This window comes from Nerophis lumbriciformis, linkage group LG01 (assembly GCF_033978685.3).
Source record: "Nerophis lumbriciformis linkage group LG01, RoL_Nlum_v2.1, whole genome shotgun sequence".
In the NCBI taxonomy this organism is placed as follows: Eukaryota; Metazoa; Chordata; class Actinopteri; order Syngnathiformes; family Syngnathidae; genus Nerophis; species Nerophis lumbriciformis.
The window spans coordinates 56,214,733-56,230,120 of NC_084548.2; the positions used below are offsets into that span (position 1 = coordinate 56,214,733).

The following is a 15,388-nucleotide window of genomic DNA, read 5'->3' on the forward strand; positions in this document are numbered from 1 at the left end:
AAATGCAGTAGTATATTGACATGTTCCACGATACAGCAATGGAAAATATACTTATACCTCTACGCATACAAATAGTTAAATTAAGTACTTCTGAGCACATGTTTATGCTACATTTTCTTGGAAAATGTCTGATGAAGCTATCTTTATCTAATATAATGCAGCATCATAGCATCCTGCTTCCCCTATGGATGACTCAAGGTTGATGGCAGATGCATTCATGTTCTGCTGATGCCCATCTGTCTCCTATGCTACTATATGTTCTTGATAAGAAGCAATCTATTCTAGTATTTGTAACACTTATCATGATATGAGAATCCCTCCCCCCATTTCTCCCCCCCTCATTAGCACAATATCATCTATCACAGGGTGAATGCTCAAGACGTCAGTAGTTTCCGTTCCCCACATCCCCCTTCCTTCACAGTAAATGCATTAAATTAAGTGCTACACATTAGAATGCTGGAAAAGTCCGGCTAATTGTTGAGAACAAGACAGTTCACTTTCGCAAAGGCTCTTATTTCAACTTGTTTTCTCCCAATTCCCTTTGAAAAAATCTGCTAGTATCCTGTCAGCTTTCTTCTCACACCATCATAGGAGTGTCTGAGAAGACCGAGCTAATGGAGTCTGCTACTGACTTCTTCCTCTTTCCCTTCATAAGTGAACTGGCCTCAACGTCTATGTCATCATTGTCCTCATCCCCGTTAGGGTTCAGCTTGCCATTTTGTCCCTGTGCCTCCTTAGAGTCTATGAAAGCCACATGTCTGTTGAGCTCCGCCTTGAGCACTGGGTCCCCGTGGGTCGGCGTCACGCTCAACATGGATGAGTGGATGCTGTCGTCCCCCCGATTTTTACCCCTATTGGGGCAGCAGAAGCAGCGGCACGGTGTCAGGTAAAGGTATATGATTACCAGAACCACGCTGGCCAGGCAGCCGACTAATGTGGTGTACGCCGTGTTCAGGGTGTCTCCATTGCCATGCATGGTAAAGTTGTGGACCTTCAGTACCACATAGATGGTTTCATTGAAGGTCGCGCTGGTGGCAAAACAGGTATAGGTTCCAGAGTCGTCCAATCTCACTGGACTAACTTGAAGACTGCCACCTGGCAAGACTTTAGCAGTCTGGTTGCTTGTTGGTATCACTGCCACATTACCAGGAAGTGTCCAAGTCTTTAACACATTCCTGTGTTTGGTGTCGCAACCGAGGAGCAACGACTGCTCAAGAAAAGCTTCTTGTTCTGCCTCCTTGAAAGTACTGCAGTTCATGCTGTCGCCGCTCAGATCGAAAGCATCCACCTGGGTCTTCTGTGGGCCCGGCAGAACACATGTGAAGTCATTTTTGAAGTCCAGGGCTGAGTTGAGCTTTCGGATGTACCAGTGTGCAAGAAGTGTGTAGAGGTCACAGTGACAGAGCAGAGGGTTGTTGTGGAAATAGAGGCCGTTTTTAATCCAGGATGGCAGGACTTGAAGCTCATCAATAGGCAACATTTTAATCTTGTTTGATGACACATCCAGCAAGCTAAGTTTTTCTAGACGGGATTTTTCCTTGACAAGCTCCACGGGGAATCGGGAGATTTGGTTTTGGCTCAGGTAGAGCTTCTGGAGATTGCTCATGGTGATAAAAGCTGAGCGGTCAATCTGGTAAATTTTGTTATTGTACAACAAGAGAACCTCTATGTTGACCAAAGGCTCAAAGACAAACTCATCTAGCTGCTGCAAGCTGTTGGAGGACAGGTCCAGGTAGCGCAGGTATTTCACATTAATGAATGCCTCTGATGACAGGAAGAGGAGGCCATTGTGACTGAGCAGCAGGTTGCGAAGCTTTGGGAGCTTTACTGGAGTCCACTCTGACCTCAACTTTGTGATCTCATTGTAGCTGAGATCCAGAACGGTGGCGTAGAGCGGCAGCCCCGTCGGAATGTTGGTCAGGTTCATCTTAGAGCAGCTCATGATGTTGGAGGCGCAGATACAAGTCTTGTGACAGTCTAGCGCTGACCCTGCTGTCCCTGGAGGCCAGTGGAGACCTATGCACAGGGCGAGGAAGAGGGCCCATTCCAAACCCTTACTCCAGGGAGGTGATGTTTTTAACAGGCTGCCACCTGCTCTTCTGGAGGGCTGCAACATGCTGGCAGTCTATCTATATCCCAGAGAACTGTACCGTGAGCTCAATTCCCAGGAGGTGAAGAAGTCCAGGGCATTGCTTTGTGGTGGCTGAAAATGTAGAGAGCACAGTTAACAAATCTTATGGACACATGGAAAACATTCATACACTGTTGAAGATTTGAGCTTTAAATAGATCTTTAGAGTGAAAATGTACCAGCTACTGACACAAATATGGACAAAAGTATTGGGACATGTGGAAAGTTTTTCTGTAAAGACTTTCTACATGTTGACGTGTGTCTGTTGGAATTTTGTCGATTTCTCCAAAAGAGCATTTATTCAATTAAATAATTCAACTAGCAGCTTGTAAATAACACCATATAGCGTCCCCCGAGTTCAGTTCAAAACTTGTGAGACAAACCTTATACAGCAATTTCCTAAAACACTATAGTGCTCCTGTTGTATAGATGAACTTGAACGAGTGGAACCACATTGGAAGATCTTTGCATTGACATTTTAAACTCCTAAAGGCCAGCGTCCACTACAGCAAACACTTGTTTTTTGCATAAAGGGGCAATTTTCTTCTGGAATATGTCACTGATAGAAGAAAACAATTTGAGATGTCCGATAATGGCTTTTTTGCCGATATTCCGATATTGTCCAACTCTTAATTACCGATTCCGATATCAACCGATACCGATATATACAGTCGTGGAATTAACACATTATTATGCCTAATTTTGTTGTGATGCCCCGCTGGATGCATTAAACAATGTAACAAGGTTTACCAAAATAAGAGTACAACTTCAACTCAAGTTATGGAAAAAGTCCCAACATGCCACTGCCATATTTATTATTGCCATATTTTTATTATTGAAGTCACAAAGTGCATTATTTTTTTTAACATACCTCAAAACAGCTGCTTGGAATTTGGGACATGCTCTCCCTGAGATAATCCTGATACCCACTACAACTATGGGAAATACTATACTTTGACTTTCACAAAGACCATTATTATTATTTTTTTTAAACATGCCTCCAAACAACAGCTACAAAAACAAGTAAGGCATACAGCTTCAGTCCAGAGTATACTAGAGTAATAAAGTACACAATAACATACCGGTAGTCCTCCTTTAGTGCAAGACTGCCTGGTATACTGTAAAACAGAAAATTATAAACTGGGCTCAATCTGCCCTGCTCTAACGCATTCGTATGAGTAACAAAAATGTGCTGCAAGCGAGTGGTGAGTGCTTGAAGTGGCCTACCAGTCAGTCAGAGCTTCTGAAATGCTGCGTTGAGACAGGGCAGCTCCGCTCACTGCAAGCTGCAAAGTGTGCGCCATGCAGGGCAGACTAGCCACACCAAACTCCACCGTAGCTTTTGCTATATTGCGTGGGCTTTCGCATTGGGGTGGTTTTTGTTGTATTTTTGTTTTTTCTCCGCGGAGTTTTTAAGCGACAAGTGTGTGGTACTACTTTTTTTTGCTGTTAACTTTTCATCCATCTTCCGCTTGTATTCATCGTGTATCTCCTTATGATTCTTGAAGAGGTGGGAGATCAAATTGCTCGTATTAAAGGAAGACGTCTTGGTTCCTCCTCGCATAACCAACTTTTTGCAGTCATTGCAAAATGCCAGTTTTTTATCCGTCAGACACACTTTAAAATAATCCCAAACCATAGACATGGTGTTGTTAGTCAGTCATCGAGCTTGCTGGCTTGTTAGCCACGGCTACAGCACCGGCAACAACACACTCTTGTTGTTGTTATGCTCCGCTCGCGGCGGTTTGATGAGGTCATCAAGCGTCGCCAGTAAACCTCTCATGCTGCAGTCGTCAACTCCTGTGTTGTGTGTGGGAGAGGGGCTAATGACTGGGAGACGCAACTGCTCTGTACTTCTCCCTACGTCCGTGTTTTACCGGATATGTACCGCTCCGTACAGCGGCGTTTTAAAAAGTCATTAATTTTACTTTTTGAAACCGATACCGATAATTTTCCATATTACATTTTAAAGCAGGCCGATATTATCGGACATCTCAAAAAAATATATAATGATAAAAGGAAATAACCCAAAAACAAAACAAAACTCCATGCACTGTAGAAGATACATGGTCTCAAAACAAGAATAATATTGAAGGCGGAAGTCCAGCTCTGCGGTCCTTAGCGTTCTGTAAATGTTAGTTGAAATTAGTTGAATAGCCCTGATTTATGACATCATAGGTTGGACCTGTTCTTGTACATCTCAAATATTTATAATGGGGTTGAGGTCAGTGCTTTCAAGTTTTTATGAAGCTTGGAATAGAAAAGGCTCTTCCTCAAATTGCTCCCATAAAGTTGGAATGATACAGTTGGTAAAATGAAGAATTAAGATTCAGGGGAAAGTAAGGGGTCTGACCAAAACATTAATTATCTAGTTAATTGACTTAGATGGGACTGCCAAGTCATGTACTGTTAGGTCCGAAATAAGAAGTATTTGGACATGATTTTTGTACATGCCATGTCACTTCCTTTATCATAAATTACATATGTGGTACGCTTTGGGTCATGGGCTGCTCCTTTCCTTCTGTGTACTTTTGTTTTGCTATTATCAATCAATCAATCAATGTTTATTTATATAGCCCTAAATCACAAGTGTCTCAAAGGGCTGCACAAGCCACAACGACATCCTCGATACAGAGCACACAAAAGGGCAAGGAAAAACTCACCCCAGTGGGACGTCGATGTAAATGACTATGAGAAACCTTGGAGAGGCAACCCCAAATGCCTGAATAATTTAATTTTGGCAAAACAGTGAAGATGTGGTCACGTCTGCCTCACAGCCAGGTAGGCTTTGGTTCAAATCCGGCTTGAAACTTTTTGTGTAGCGTTAGCATGTTCTCCCTAGCTTGTGAGTTTTGTGCATGGTATACTTCAACTCCGGAAACATGTATGTTAGATTCAATTGTCCATAGGGTCTTGTGATTCTCTGGATGATTAACCCTGCCTCTGACCCAAAAGTGAACTGGGATAGGCTCCAGCTCTCCCAGGACCCTGACCAGGATAAGCAGTAAAAAAGAACTGACTGAAAATGAGGTGCGTCACAACACGTTTGTCCCTAATGTAAATATGTGTTTTCTTACAGCTAAAGTAACCAAACACACATCGCCTTGGAGGGTTTTGGACTACACACTTGTGCATCAATGCTAGAAGATGAAAGGTTAAATCATCTGAGGTAAGAGAGGATAACATGTTAACTTGTTCTAAATATAAACAAGTGAGCATTCTCTCAGTAATAGATATCATCTGGTATTGTCTTGTTTGTTTTGTAAGTAAAAGTTCGACTGTGCATTGATAAAACATACAGTTCTCATTTGACATTGACACACAATGCACGCACTTGCTCCCATTCGTTCCCTTTAAAAGCCATTGACAACATGCACCTGTCTGTCCTTGCAGCATTACATTGTGAACATTCTTACAGGCATGCATTCATTAGGTTGCTCTACCTCTGAGAAGCACAATGCATTTATACTAATATATATATATATATATATATATATATATATATATATATATATATATATATATATATATATATATATATACATATATCCTTATGCAAAGAAAACAAGAGCGCATTCATGGGAAAAACATGAGGCGAAAGATTGAGGTCCGAGTGAAACACTTACCTTCACCCGAGATGTAGCATAGAAGCAAATGTTCTCACTCCTGCAGCATGCAGATGTTCCCCCTTTCTTTCTAATGATGATGATGATGATGGGATGACGAGGAGGACACAAGATGCAAAACGGGGATATCGGCGCACGAATAAACCCGATGCCAAATTACGCAAGGAAAGCCTCTTTGAGGCGATGACGTGTTGTCATCCGCCGTTTTAAACACACAACTTTGCACGCACGGTGCATTTTCCTGCCTCCTGTGAGTATCTTGAGCAGCGGTGGAGGAAAACGTGACAAGCCTCCTCCTCTCCAGCCTGCTGTTATTCTGCGGCTTGCGCCAAAGGAAGTACGCTCAGCGCCACAAGGCGCTGTTGGTACCGCCAGTGGCCGCACGGAGGATGCGCAGTCTAGACGACGTTGTGTAAACGAGCCAGGAGAGGTTTTCATTGCAAACTGACGTTGGCATAAATTACAATTTCGATATAGAGACATGTTAAAAATTATTTTTTTTTACAGTTAGACAATTTTTAAAAACCGACGTCACATGTTTACTCGGTCACTTGTTGCTAGGCAGAGTTCACAACAAGGACTGAATCATCACTAACTGCCAATGTCCAATGAAAAAACGTCCCGTGTTAGCCACGCCCACTCCACAGGCTGAATTGCCAGCATTGGCTCGGGCAGCACAGTGGTGAAGGGGTTTGGGCACGTGCCTCACAATCATACTTGCCAACCTTGAGACCTTCGATTTCGGGAGGTGGTTGGGGGCGTGGTTAAGAGGGTAGGAGTATATTTACAGCTAGAATTCACCAAGTCAAGTATTTCATATATATATATATGTATATATATATATAAGAGAAATACTTGAATTTCAGTGTTCATTTATTTACACATATACACACACATAACACTCATCTACTCATTGTTGAGTTAAGGGTTGAATTGTCCATCCTTGTTCTATTCTCTGTCACAAATTTCTAACCATGCTGAACACCCTCTCTGATGATGCATTCTGCTTCATCTCCTTATTTGTGTGCGCAGTTGTGCACTGCACTCTCTAAAAGCCCTAGATGTTAATGTCACATATGCATGTACAGTAGATGGCAGTATTGTCCTGTTTAAGAGTGTCACAACATTGCTGTTTACGGTAGACAAACTGCTTTACGGTAGACGAAAACGTGACTGCTGTTGTGTGTTGTTGCCGCGCTAGGAGGACGTTAATGAAACTGCCTAACAATAAACCCACATAAGAAACTAAGAACTCGCCCTCGACCATTCTCCAGTTATATAGCGCGCTGTTTATATTGTGGGAAAGCGGACGTGAAAACAGGCTGTCGACACGTCACTCAGGTCCGCCTGAATTTCGGGAGATTTTCGGGAGAAAATTTGTCCCGGGAGGTTTTCGGGAGAAGCGCTGAATTTCGGGAGTCTCCCGGAAAATCCGGGGGAGTTGGCAAGTATGCTCACAATACGAAGGCGACTTGTCCAGGGTGTGCCCCGCCTTCCGCCCGATTGTAGCTGAGATAGGCTCCAGCGCTCCCCGCAACCCCGAAGGGAATAAGCGGTAGAAAATGGATGGGATGGATGGATGGGCTCGGGCAGCACGGTGAAGAAGGCATGTGCCTCACAATACGAAGGTCCTGGGTTCTTTCTGTGTGGAGTTTGCATGTTCTCCCCGTGACTGCGTGGGTTCCCTTCGGGTACTCCGGCTTCCTCCCACCTCCAAAGACATGCACCTGGGGATAGGTTGATTGGCAACACTAAATTGTGTGTGAATGTGAGTGTGAATGTTGTCTGTCTATCTGTGTTGGCCCTGTGATGAGGTGCCGACTTGTCCAGGGTGTACTCCGCCTACCGCCCGAATGCAGCTGAGATAGGCTCCAGCACCCCCCGCGACCCCAAAAGGGACAAGCGGTAGGAAATGGATTGGTGAATGGGCTCAGACACAATTTAAGGAATTTTGTCTAAAAATCCTTAAAGTAAATGATGACTATGTATTGACTATGAAATAGTGGCATAACCAGGGCTGCCTTAACTTAAGGAGAGCCCCGGGGCCGAGGGGTTTTTGGCCGCCCCACTTCACCAAACCTCAATGACCCCCCCCCCTCCGTGCTGAAAACACAGTTTGAAATTTTACTCAACAGAACAGCAACAATGCAAAAATATCATCCAATTTAAAAAAAAAAAAGAATTTTGCAACAGGCACATTTACGTCTGCGAGTGTATCAGAGGCCTGTCAACTTCAAGGATAGTGCTGGTAGTCTGGGAGATTGCCTGTGCTTTTAGCTCAGTAGTCAGGACGCTGGCCTCTCACACCGGCGACCTGGGTTTGCGCCTCGCTCGACTTTTGCCCAGGTAAGCCCGTGCATTAAGGCGGCCATGGGCGTAGCACCAAATATTGAGGGCCCCATAAACAAGATTCCTAATGGGCCCCCAACCCCACCCTAAACTCAATGTTGCCGCGCCATACACACAGACACACACACACTTGGTATGTTTACATACACTAAAAAACTAATTGTTGCATGGGATTGGTTGAAACCAGCTTTTTAAAACACGCCTAAAAACCTTAATGAGGGTTTTGACTTTATAAAATTGGATTACCATATCTATAATATATTTCAATAAACCCCCCAAGACAATTTGGTTTTGTTTTGAAAATAAGTTATTTTTTATTTATTTATTTATTTTTACAAAAAAAAGCCAACAAATTGAATACAAATGGCCAAAATATGAATTTAAACGCTAATATAACCTGTCGTTATTTGCTTGAAAATAATTATACATCTGTCAAATGTTCCTGTACTTTAGAGTGTTAAATAGAGAGTAACTGGTACACACACAGGATTATCATCAGTGGACAATATGTATCATACATGATACATTAAGGTATTAAAAATATGAAAATTTGACATCAGTTATCATTATTGTTGAATGTACTCAAAAAGTACTTATAAACACATTGAAATCTGTTGACTAAGTTCGTTTTTAAATAAATGAAATAGACACACTGTTAGAAAACCCACTATTGCATTTCTTATGCTTCACTGATTTTGTTTTAGTCTAAGTATTATGTCTGTTTTAATGCCTAAGCTTTTATTATTTAGATATTGGTTTGTACTGTAGCCCTTTAATATTTATTCTAATGAAAAATTAACTACAAATAAATATATTATTTTTATTTATTATTCCTGGCAGGCGTTGTGGCATCCTATTCTGCTTAGTGGTCCTTGAACACACCGTAAAAACACCTCCGTCTAGTATTCTTCTGAGTAATAAATAATCATTCTGGGCTTAGAGCACAACTGGTAGGTTCAGTGTGCACAATTGAATAGCTTAGTTGCTCAGACATGGAGTTTAAATTGGGGTGTATCGCTTCTTATTGGGGAAAGACGTCTTGTTTTCATGATAAGATACCGAGGTGGCGGTAGCCAATCTGCAATTTTATCAAAGTACAGTTATCAAACACGATTTTTTTGCTAATTTTAATTTAAAACAGTAATACTAACCTTTGGGAGTTTTACCGCAGTTAGCATTATTACATCCCTACAATACATCATTATTATTATATTATTATTAGTGCATCACCTCAGAGTTAAGTTTCCCCTCTTTTTAAAAATGAGTAATGCCTGTTTTTAAAGTCAGATAAAAAAACCAACAAGTGGGGGTAAGCACACAGTCATTTTACTTCATTGTTCATTTTGTTAGTTTTACACAATAAAAAATCCATCCATCCATCCATCCATTTTCTACCGCTTATTCCCTTCGGGGTCGCGGGGGGCGCTGGAGCCTATCTCAGCTACAATCGGGCGGAAGGCGGGGTACACCCTGGACAAGTCGCCAATAAAAACAATATTTGAACAATTTGTTCATCATGTGTCTGTATAAGTAATCCAAACAAATCAGCTTTAAATCGAATAGTATTCAAAATATTTCACAAAAATAAAAGAAAACACATCAGTCGTGTGAGGACCATTGAATAGCCAGCTCTGCCAACAAGATGTCAGGCTTATTTATTTTTCAGGGAGTTGGCAACCATATTTGCACGCAGGATGCTGAGATTGACTATAGCTTGATGCACATATAAGTATCCCAATTGGCTCATCATTTGATCAGTGGCTGCTATTATTGTGTGCTTTTGTTGATAGCTGTGTCCAAGTTCAAGGTTAATTTCAGTTATGTCAAAGGCAAAATTAATGTTTTTTTTAGTTCCTATGATAGGATATTATACCTAATGCTCCAGAAAATCAGTTTTTCATGGAGTAGAAGATGCCCCAACTGTATTATGTTCTCTGGTGGTATATAATCTCACTGTGTCACACTTTGAAAACCCCTTATCTTTCATATTGGAGCAATTTAACATTTAACCATCTCGATCTATCTGCAGGTTAATCTCAATTAATTTAAATATTAATGGAAATCGATCTATGATTTATCTAGCATCAATTTGTCAAGCTTCCCAACAATTTTATCACGTGTTTATAACTGTAGATTTAGTGATGTGATTAAGTGCCAGCTAAAGGGAGGGATATCCCCATTATTACTCAAGGGAATCCACCCACCTTCTTCTTTTGGAGATATTCTTTAATTCACAGATATGCTACATTTGGCAGAGCAGGGACTGTTTGCCATTAGGCTGATGCATCCATGCAGCCACCTACTTAAGGAATGCATAGTAAATCATGTAGTAATTTAACTCTGAACTAGCGGGTGTAATACAGTCTTGTAACAAGGAGACAGTTGTCTCTTTCATACCTTGTCTACTTTAGTGGACTCTAGTTTGTAAATTGGTTGAATAGAGCAGTGGTTCTTAAACGTTTTTCACCAAGTACCACCTCAGAAAAAAACTTTCTCCAAGTACCACCCCCGACCAACATTAAAAACACAGTAGCGTAATAGGCCGAAGTATTCATTAAAAACAAGGCAGGGGTTTTATTTAACAAGTATATTTAATATTTTTTCGTCAGACATTAGTTGTGTTCATTTTGAGACATACTGTTAACACACTGTACTTAAATATTAATTTGCAAATAAATTCTAAGGTGTGTCAGAAAAAACTCCTGCAGGACTGTTAATCACAGTGTTCGATGTGATATGAGGTGCAACGCCCACTGTGAGTTCTTGCCACTAGCGATGGTTATTATGCAAAATGTGGGTTATTATGCAAAATGTGACCTCAATACAGTCATCACCCCTTTTTTTTTTTTTTTTTTTTTTTTTATTTATATATTTTTTTAAAGCATATTCTACAACATTTTTGCCCTAAATTAAGTATTTCAAGCATAACATGGCTAAATGAATACTACAATACTACAGTAGTACTGGCCACAAGATGAGACCAGACCAGTCAGATCACGGTGTTTGGTATTGTTGCCACTGATTGGCTCAGCCTCAGGCAGAATTAGTACATTGGATTGAAAGGGTGTAAATGTGAACAAATGGTGTTATTTAATCTTTAGAGGGATCTCATCATGTTACAAAATTTACTGTATTTTCCAGACTATAAGCCGAACCGGTATATAAATTGCACCCACTAAATTTGAGAAGACCGGTATGTTGTGAAATGAGATATTTACATAGAAAGATGTATAAAATGTTTATTTACATACCTTAATTGTTTCCAAACGGTGCCTGTAACACGGCAGTATAGTAAAACGGCTGATCAAACAAAACAGAAAAGTCATTGTCTTTGTTCATCTTTTATTAGATGAATAAGATTGTTTCCTTTTTTTTTAATAAGGCTCAAGATGTTTAGCAGATGTTTCTTCTTCCTTGTACTTTGTAAACACTTTAAGTTTGAACGGTTTCTTAAAGTTAAAAATGTTAGTACAGTGTTCCATTTCTTTGCTTAATCCAGTCATAATTTAGGTTAGTGAAGAAAAATCCAAAGATTAACCGCAACTTTGTAAAAACAGCAGGGTTCAAAGCTCGGGGGAAAAGTAGTGGCTTTTAGTCCAGAAAATACAGTGTCTAGAACAGGGGTGTCAAATGTACGGCCCGCGGGCCCGAACAGGCTTGATCCGGCCCGCGGAATGAGTTTGCTAAGTATAAAAATAGGCCAAAATTTTTGAATGAAAGAAACCGTTCTAAATGTGCCCACTGGATGTCGCAATAGCAATTCTTTGTATCTTTGTAGATTATGCTACATATGTAAAAAAAACAACATCAAAAACACATCATGTTAGTGCACCAGTCGAGGAAAATGACCAAACTACATAAATAACATCCTATAATTTGATTTTGATATTATTTTTTTTCATGATAGATTGAAAATGAACACCAATGAGTTGACTGATCACATAATTTATTCATAAAGTATAAATAATGACAAATAAAGATGGAATACTATTAACCACAACATGTAAGTGTAACAAAAACCCAACAACATTATGATTTTTACATTTTCAGCATGTGTTTGTTCTATTTTTAAACAAAGAAAACAATCTGAAGTTGTCTTTATTTTTAAATTATCGTGCTGTGATTTTACCAGTAGATTTTTCTCTACGTGGCCCCCGATCTAAAATGAGTTTGACACCCCTGGTCTAGAACAGTGGTTCTTAACTTTGTTGGAGGTACCGAACCCCACCAGTTTCATATGCGCATTCACCGAACCCTTCTTTAGTGAAAAATAAAATGTTCTTTTTTCAAATTCAAGACAAAGTTATATGTTTTTGGTAACACTTTAGTATGGGGAACATATTCTAAGTAACAAAGACTTAATTTAGAGTTTTTTGGACACTAGGGGAACATATTCTAAGTAATTCAGAGTTATTTGGTTCGGGTTAGGGTTAGAGGGTTTGGGCCAGGGTCAGAGGGTTAGGATTGTAATAAGGCCATGCCGTTTAAAGCATTAATAAGTACTTAATGATGACTAGTTAAGAGCCAATATGTTACTAATTTGCATGTTAATAAGCAACTAATTAATGGTGAATATGTTCCCCATACTAAAGTGTTACCATGTTTTATTACTGGTGCACAAAATGAACCGTGCATGCACATCACCTTGTTCAAAGAACAAAACCAACACAGTGCATAAACCCACAACAAATTACACACCCGTAAATCAGTGTGACTTCTGCTATTGCCGTATCCGTAATACGCCGATAGGGATAAGTTTGTATTTACACGATGAGTTGGGTGTGTCTTGACCTCCGCCGAACCCCTCAGCCCGAATCACCGAACCCCTAGGGTTCGATCGAACCCAGGTTAAGAACCACTGGTCTAGAACAGGTCTGGGCAATTATTTTGACTCGGGGGGCCACATTTAGAGAAAAAGAGGTGTCTGGGGGCCGGTATATCTATTTTTAGGAACATTAATACAAAACCTCACAATAATGTCGGATTGAATGCTAAAAACGTTATGACAGACCTCCTTAAAAAATGTAATGGAATTTTTACATTTTTCTATGAATGATAAAACACTGAATATTGACAAAATATGAACGTCACACCCTTTTTTGATCGACATATTTTACAATCAAGTGAAACTTAACAAAAATGCAACAAACAGTGAAATATGAACACCAAGGGTACAAAATAAACCCACTTACAATCTGATATATCTGATATATCACTAAACTTTAGAACTTTGTTATGAAAATCTCCTTCCGGGTCTGTCCCTGACACCCACATTTCAGGCTGGCCGCTCAGGAAACACTCTGTGGAAACGCTTCCCACCCACACTGCTTAGTGCCTCGTCTGAGCTGCTGTGACATAGATTACCATAGTAACTAAGTAGATGACCATAGTAACTAAGTAGATGACCATAGTAACTAATTAGATGACCATAGTAACCAGTATATCATGCATAAGCAGATTCCAACCATTGAAATACTTTGTATAGTTCAAGACTTATGGTCATTTGAACACATCACTGCACATCATAATGGCAGCGACACTTTCCATCTTAAAGATCTAAAAAAATTATTCGGGAATGTCCGGCGGGCCAGATTGAAAAGCTTAACGCTTGTGGCCCCCGGGCCTTAATTTGCCTAGGTCTGGTCTAGAAGGTAGTAAACACCTACGAAAATATTAGACTTACTTATGTCCAGAACCATTTAAAAGCGATAAACAAGGGATTACTGTACTGGAATAGGAGTCCATTCATGTTTAATAGTTGAAATTCATGTGAGTAGGTGTTCTACAGAACGTACCTTAATAAGATGGGAGTTGCCCAGCAGACTGACGCTCAACCAAAGTGGAAGATGATTTGATATGTGCTTCACTGTGCAACCTACTAATACAAGTCTCAATCAATCAATCAATCAATTTGCTTATTTAGATTCAAAACATTCACCAAACTTCTTTGCTTTGGCAGTCATCTAATGTGTAAGTGTGCATGGTAATAAGGCTGAAAATAGAACCAAGGTCAATTAAAGATGTATTTTCTCCTGATGACAGAAGAACATTTAGGTGTCTCAGTGCTGTATTGAGACTTGGTGCCGCAAATGATTGTAGCTGCGTGCTTCGTGTGAGATGGAGCTGAGAGTGATTAATGCCGTGTTTGACTCTACTTCCTGCTGGGATGGCAATAGTGTTGCCAGGCAACTGCCTGTGGCCTTTCATGGGCTGTTTTGGCTCTGTGGCAAATCTGAGGTGGCCTTGCTGTCGCTCCTTGCTGCCAGGCGCCAGCACAACTGCTCAGACGGGATTCTAGCACAGAGGCAGTGCTCTAATATTTGTCACCGGAAAATGGGGCAAAACGTCGGTCTTTCTCCACAATGGTGTCAGTCCAATCCCTGAGCGCTAAATAATCATCAAGTGGAAGTAGCCTTGAGTGACTATAGCTCATAAACACTTAAAGAGCTGTTTACCCAATATAATCGTATTTTACCAATGATGTCACCTGGAATTGAGACGGAATGTGCTATAAAGTCCGCTATTGACATGATGACTGCATTCGGTCAGAATCAGGCTGAATTCGTTCCGCATTTCATTCTGTGCTCCAGCTGGCTGCTCCGGTGACAAAGTAAACATTTGTCCCCAGCTGGCTACTTTAAACAACATGCATGGCTGCGTAAACTCCATCTCGATACACACTGTACACATCTGCTGCTGTTTCACAACCTAGCATGATCGTATTTACTATCGAAAGTCTATAATCTTAAAGGGGAACTGCACTTTTTGGGGGGAAATTTGCTTATCGTTTACAATCCCTATGAGAGACACTTGTATCTCAAATGAACGTCTCCCATTGAAATAATTGAATTGGTGTTTGCCCCCCCAAAACAGCACAATTTGACATGGCTTTAAAAAAAAACAAAAAAAAAACTTTTAGATATATATATTTTTTTAAAACAATACAATAACATTTAGTACTAACAACTACATTAGTTTTATGAAGTAATGAAATAATAATGTACATCACAGTATTTACCTTGGAGATTGGACTTGTACGGTATCTCCTGCCAGCTGCTTCTCCGTCAAGCACAACATTTCCATATTTTCATGGATAAATGTCCGTCGTATTATTTTAAAATTCTTGGCTCACGTTAGTCTCATTCTGTTTCAGTATGGCGCAAACTAGCAGTCATACGCACCAATTGCTTTGCCAAGTTTGTGACACGCTTGTCTTTGTTTTGATGATTCCTTACTTTATTTCAATGAATATCATCCGCTTCTTCTCAGCACTGTCTCTCACA

General features: G+C 40.4%; 2 protein-coding genes across 2 annotated transcripts in view; one reads left to right on the plus strand and one right to left on the minus strand.

Annotated features, from left to right (window-relative positions):
- Nucleotides 1-324: 324 nt before the first annotated feature.
- amigo1 (adhesion molecule with Ig-like domain 1) lies at nucleotides 325-6,130 on the minus strand. Its single transcript, XM_061987719.1, has 2 exons — nucleotides 5,757-6,130; nucleotides 325-2,203 (listed from the first exon to the last, which is right to left on the minus strand). The coding sequence occupies exon 2, from the start codon at nucleotides 2,114-2,116 to the stop codon at nucleotides 578-580; it is 1,539 nt and encodes a 512-aa protein (XP_061843703.1). The 5' UTR covers nucleotides 2,117-2,203; nucleotides 5,757-6,130; the 3' UTR covers nucleotides 325-577.
- Nucleotides 5,208-15,388, plus strand: part of gpr61 (G protein-coupled receptor 61) — a 70,190-nt gene continuing 60,009 nt past the window's right edge. The window contains exon 1 of the mRNA XM_061987720.2: nucleotides 5,208-5,299. The gene's annotated coding sequence lies outside the window, so the exon portion shown is untranslated. The remainder of the gene's footprint in view (nucleotides 5,300-15,388) is intronic.

Excerpts from the sequence above, each read along its gene's own strand:
- amigo1 (XM_061987719.1), bottom strand. The coding sequence starts at position 2,116 with ATGTTGCAGCCCTCCAGAAGAGCAGGTGGCAGCCTGTTAAAAACATCA.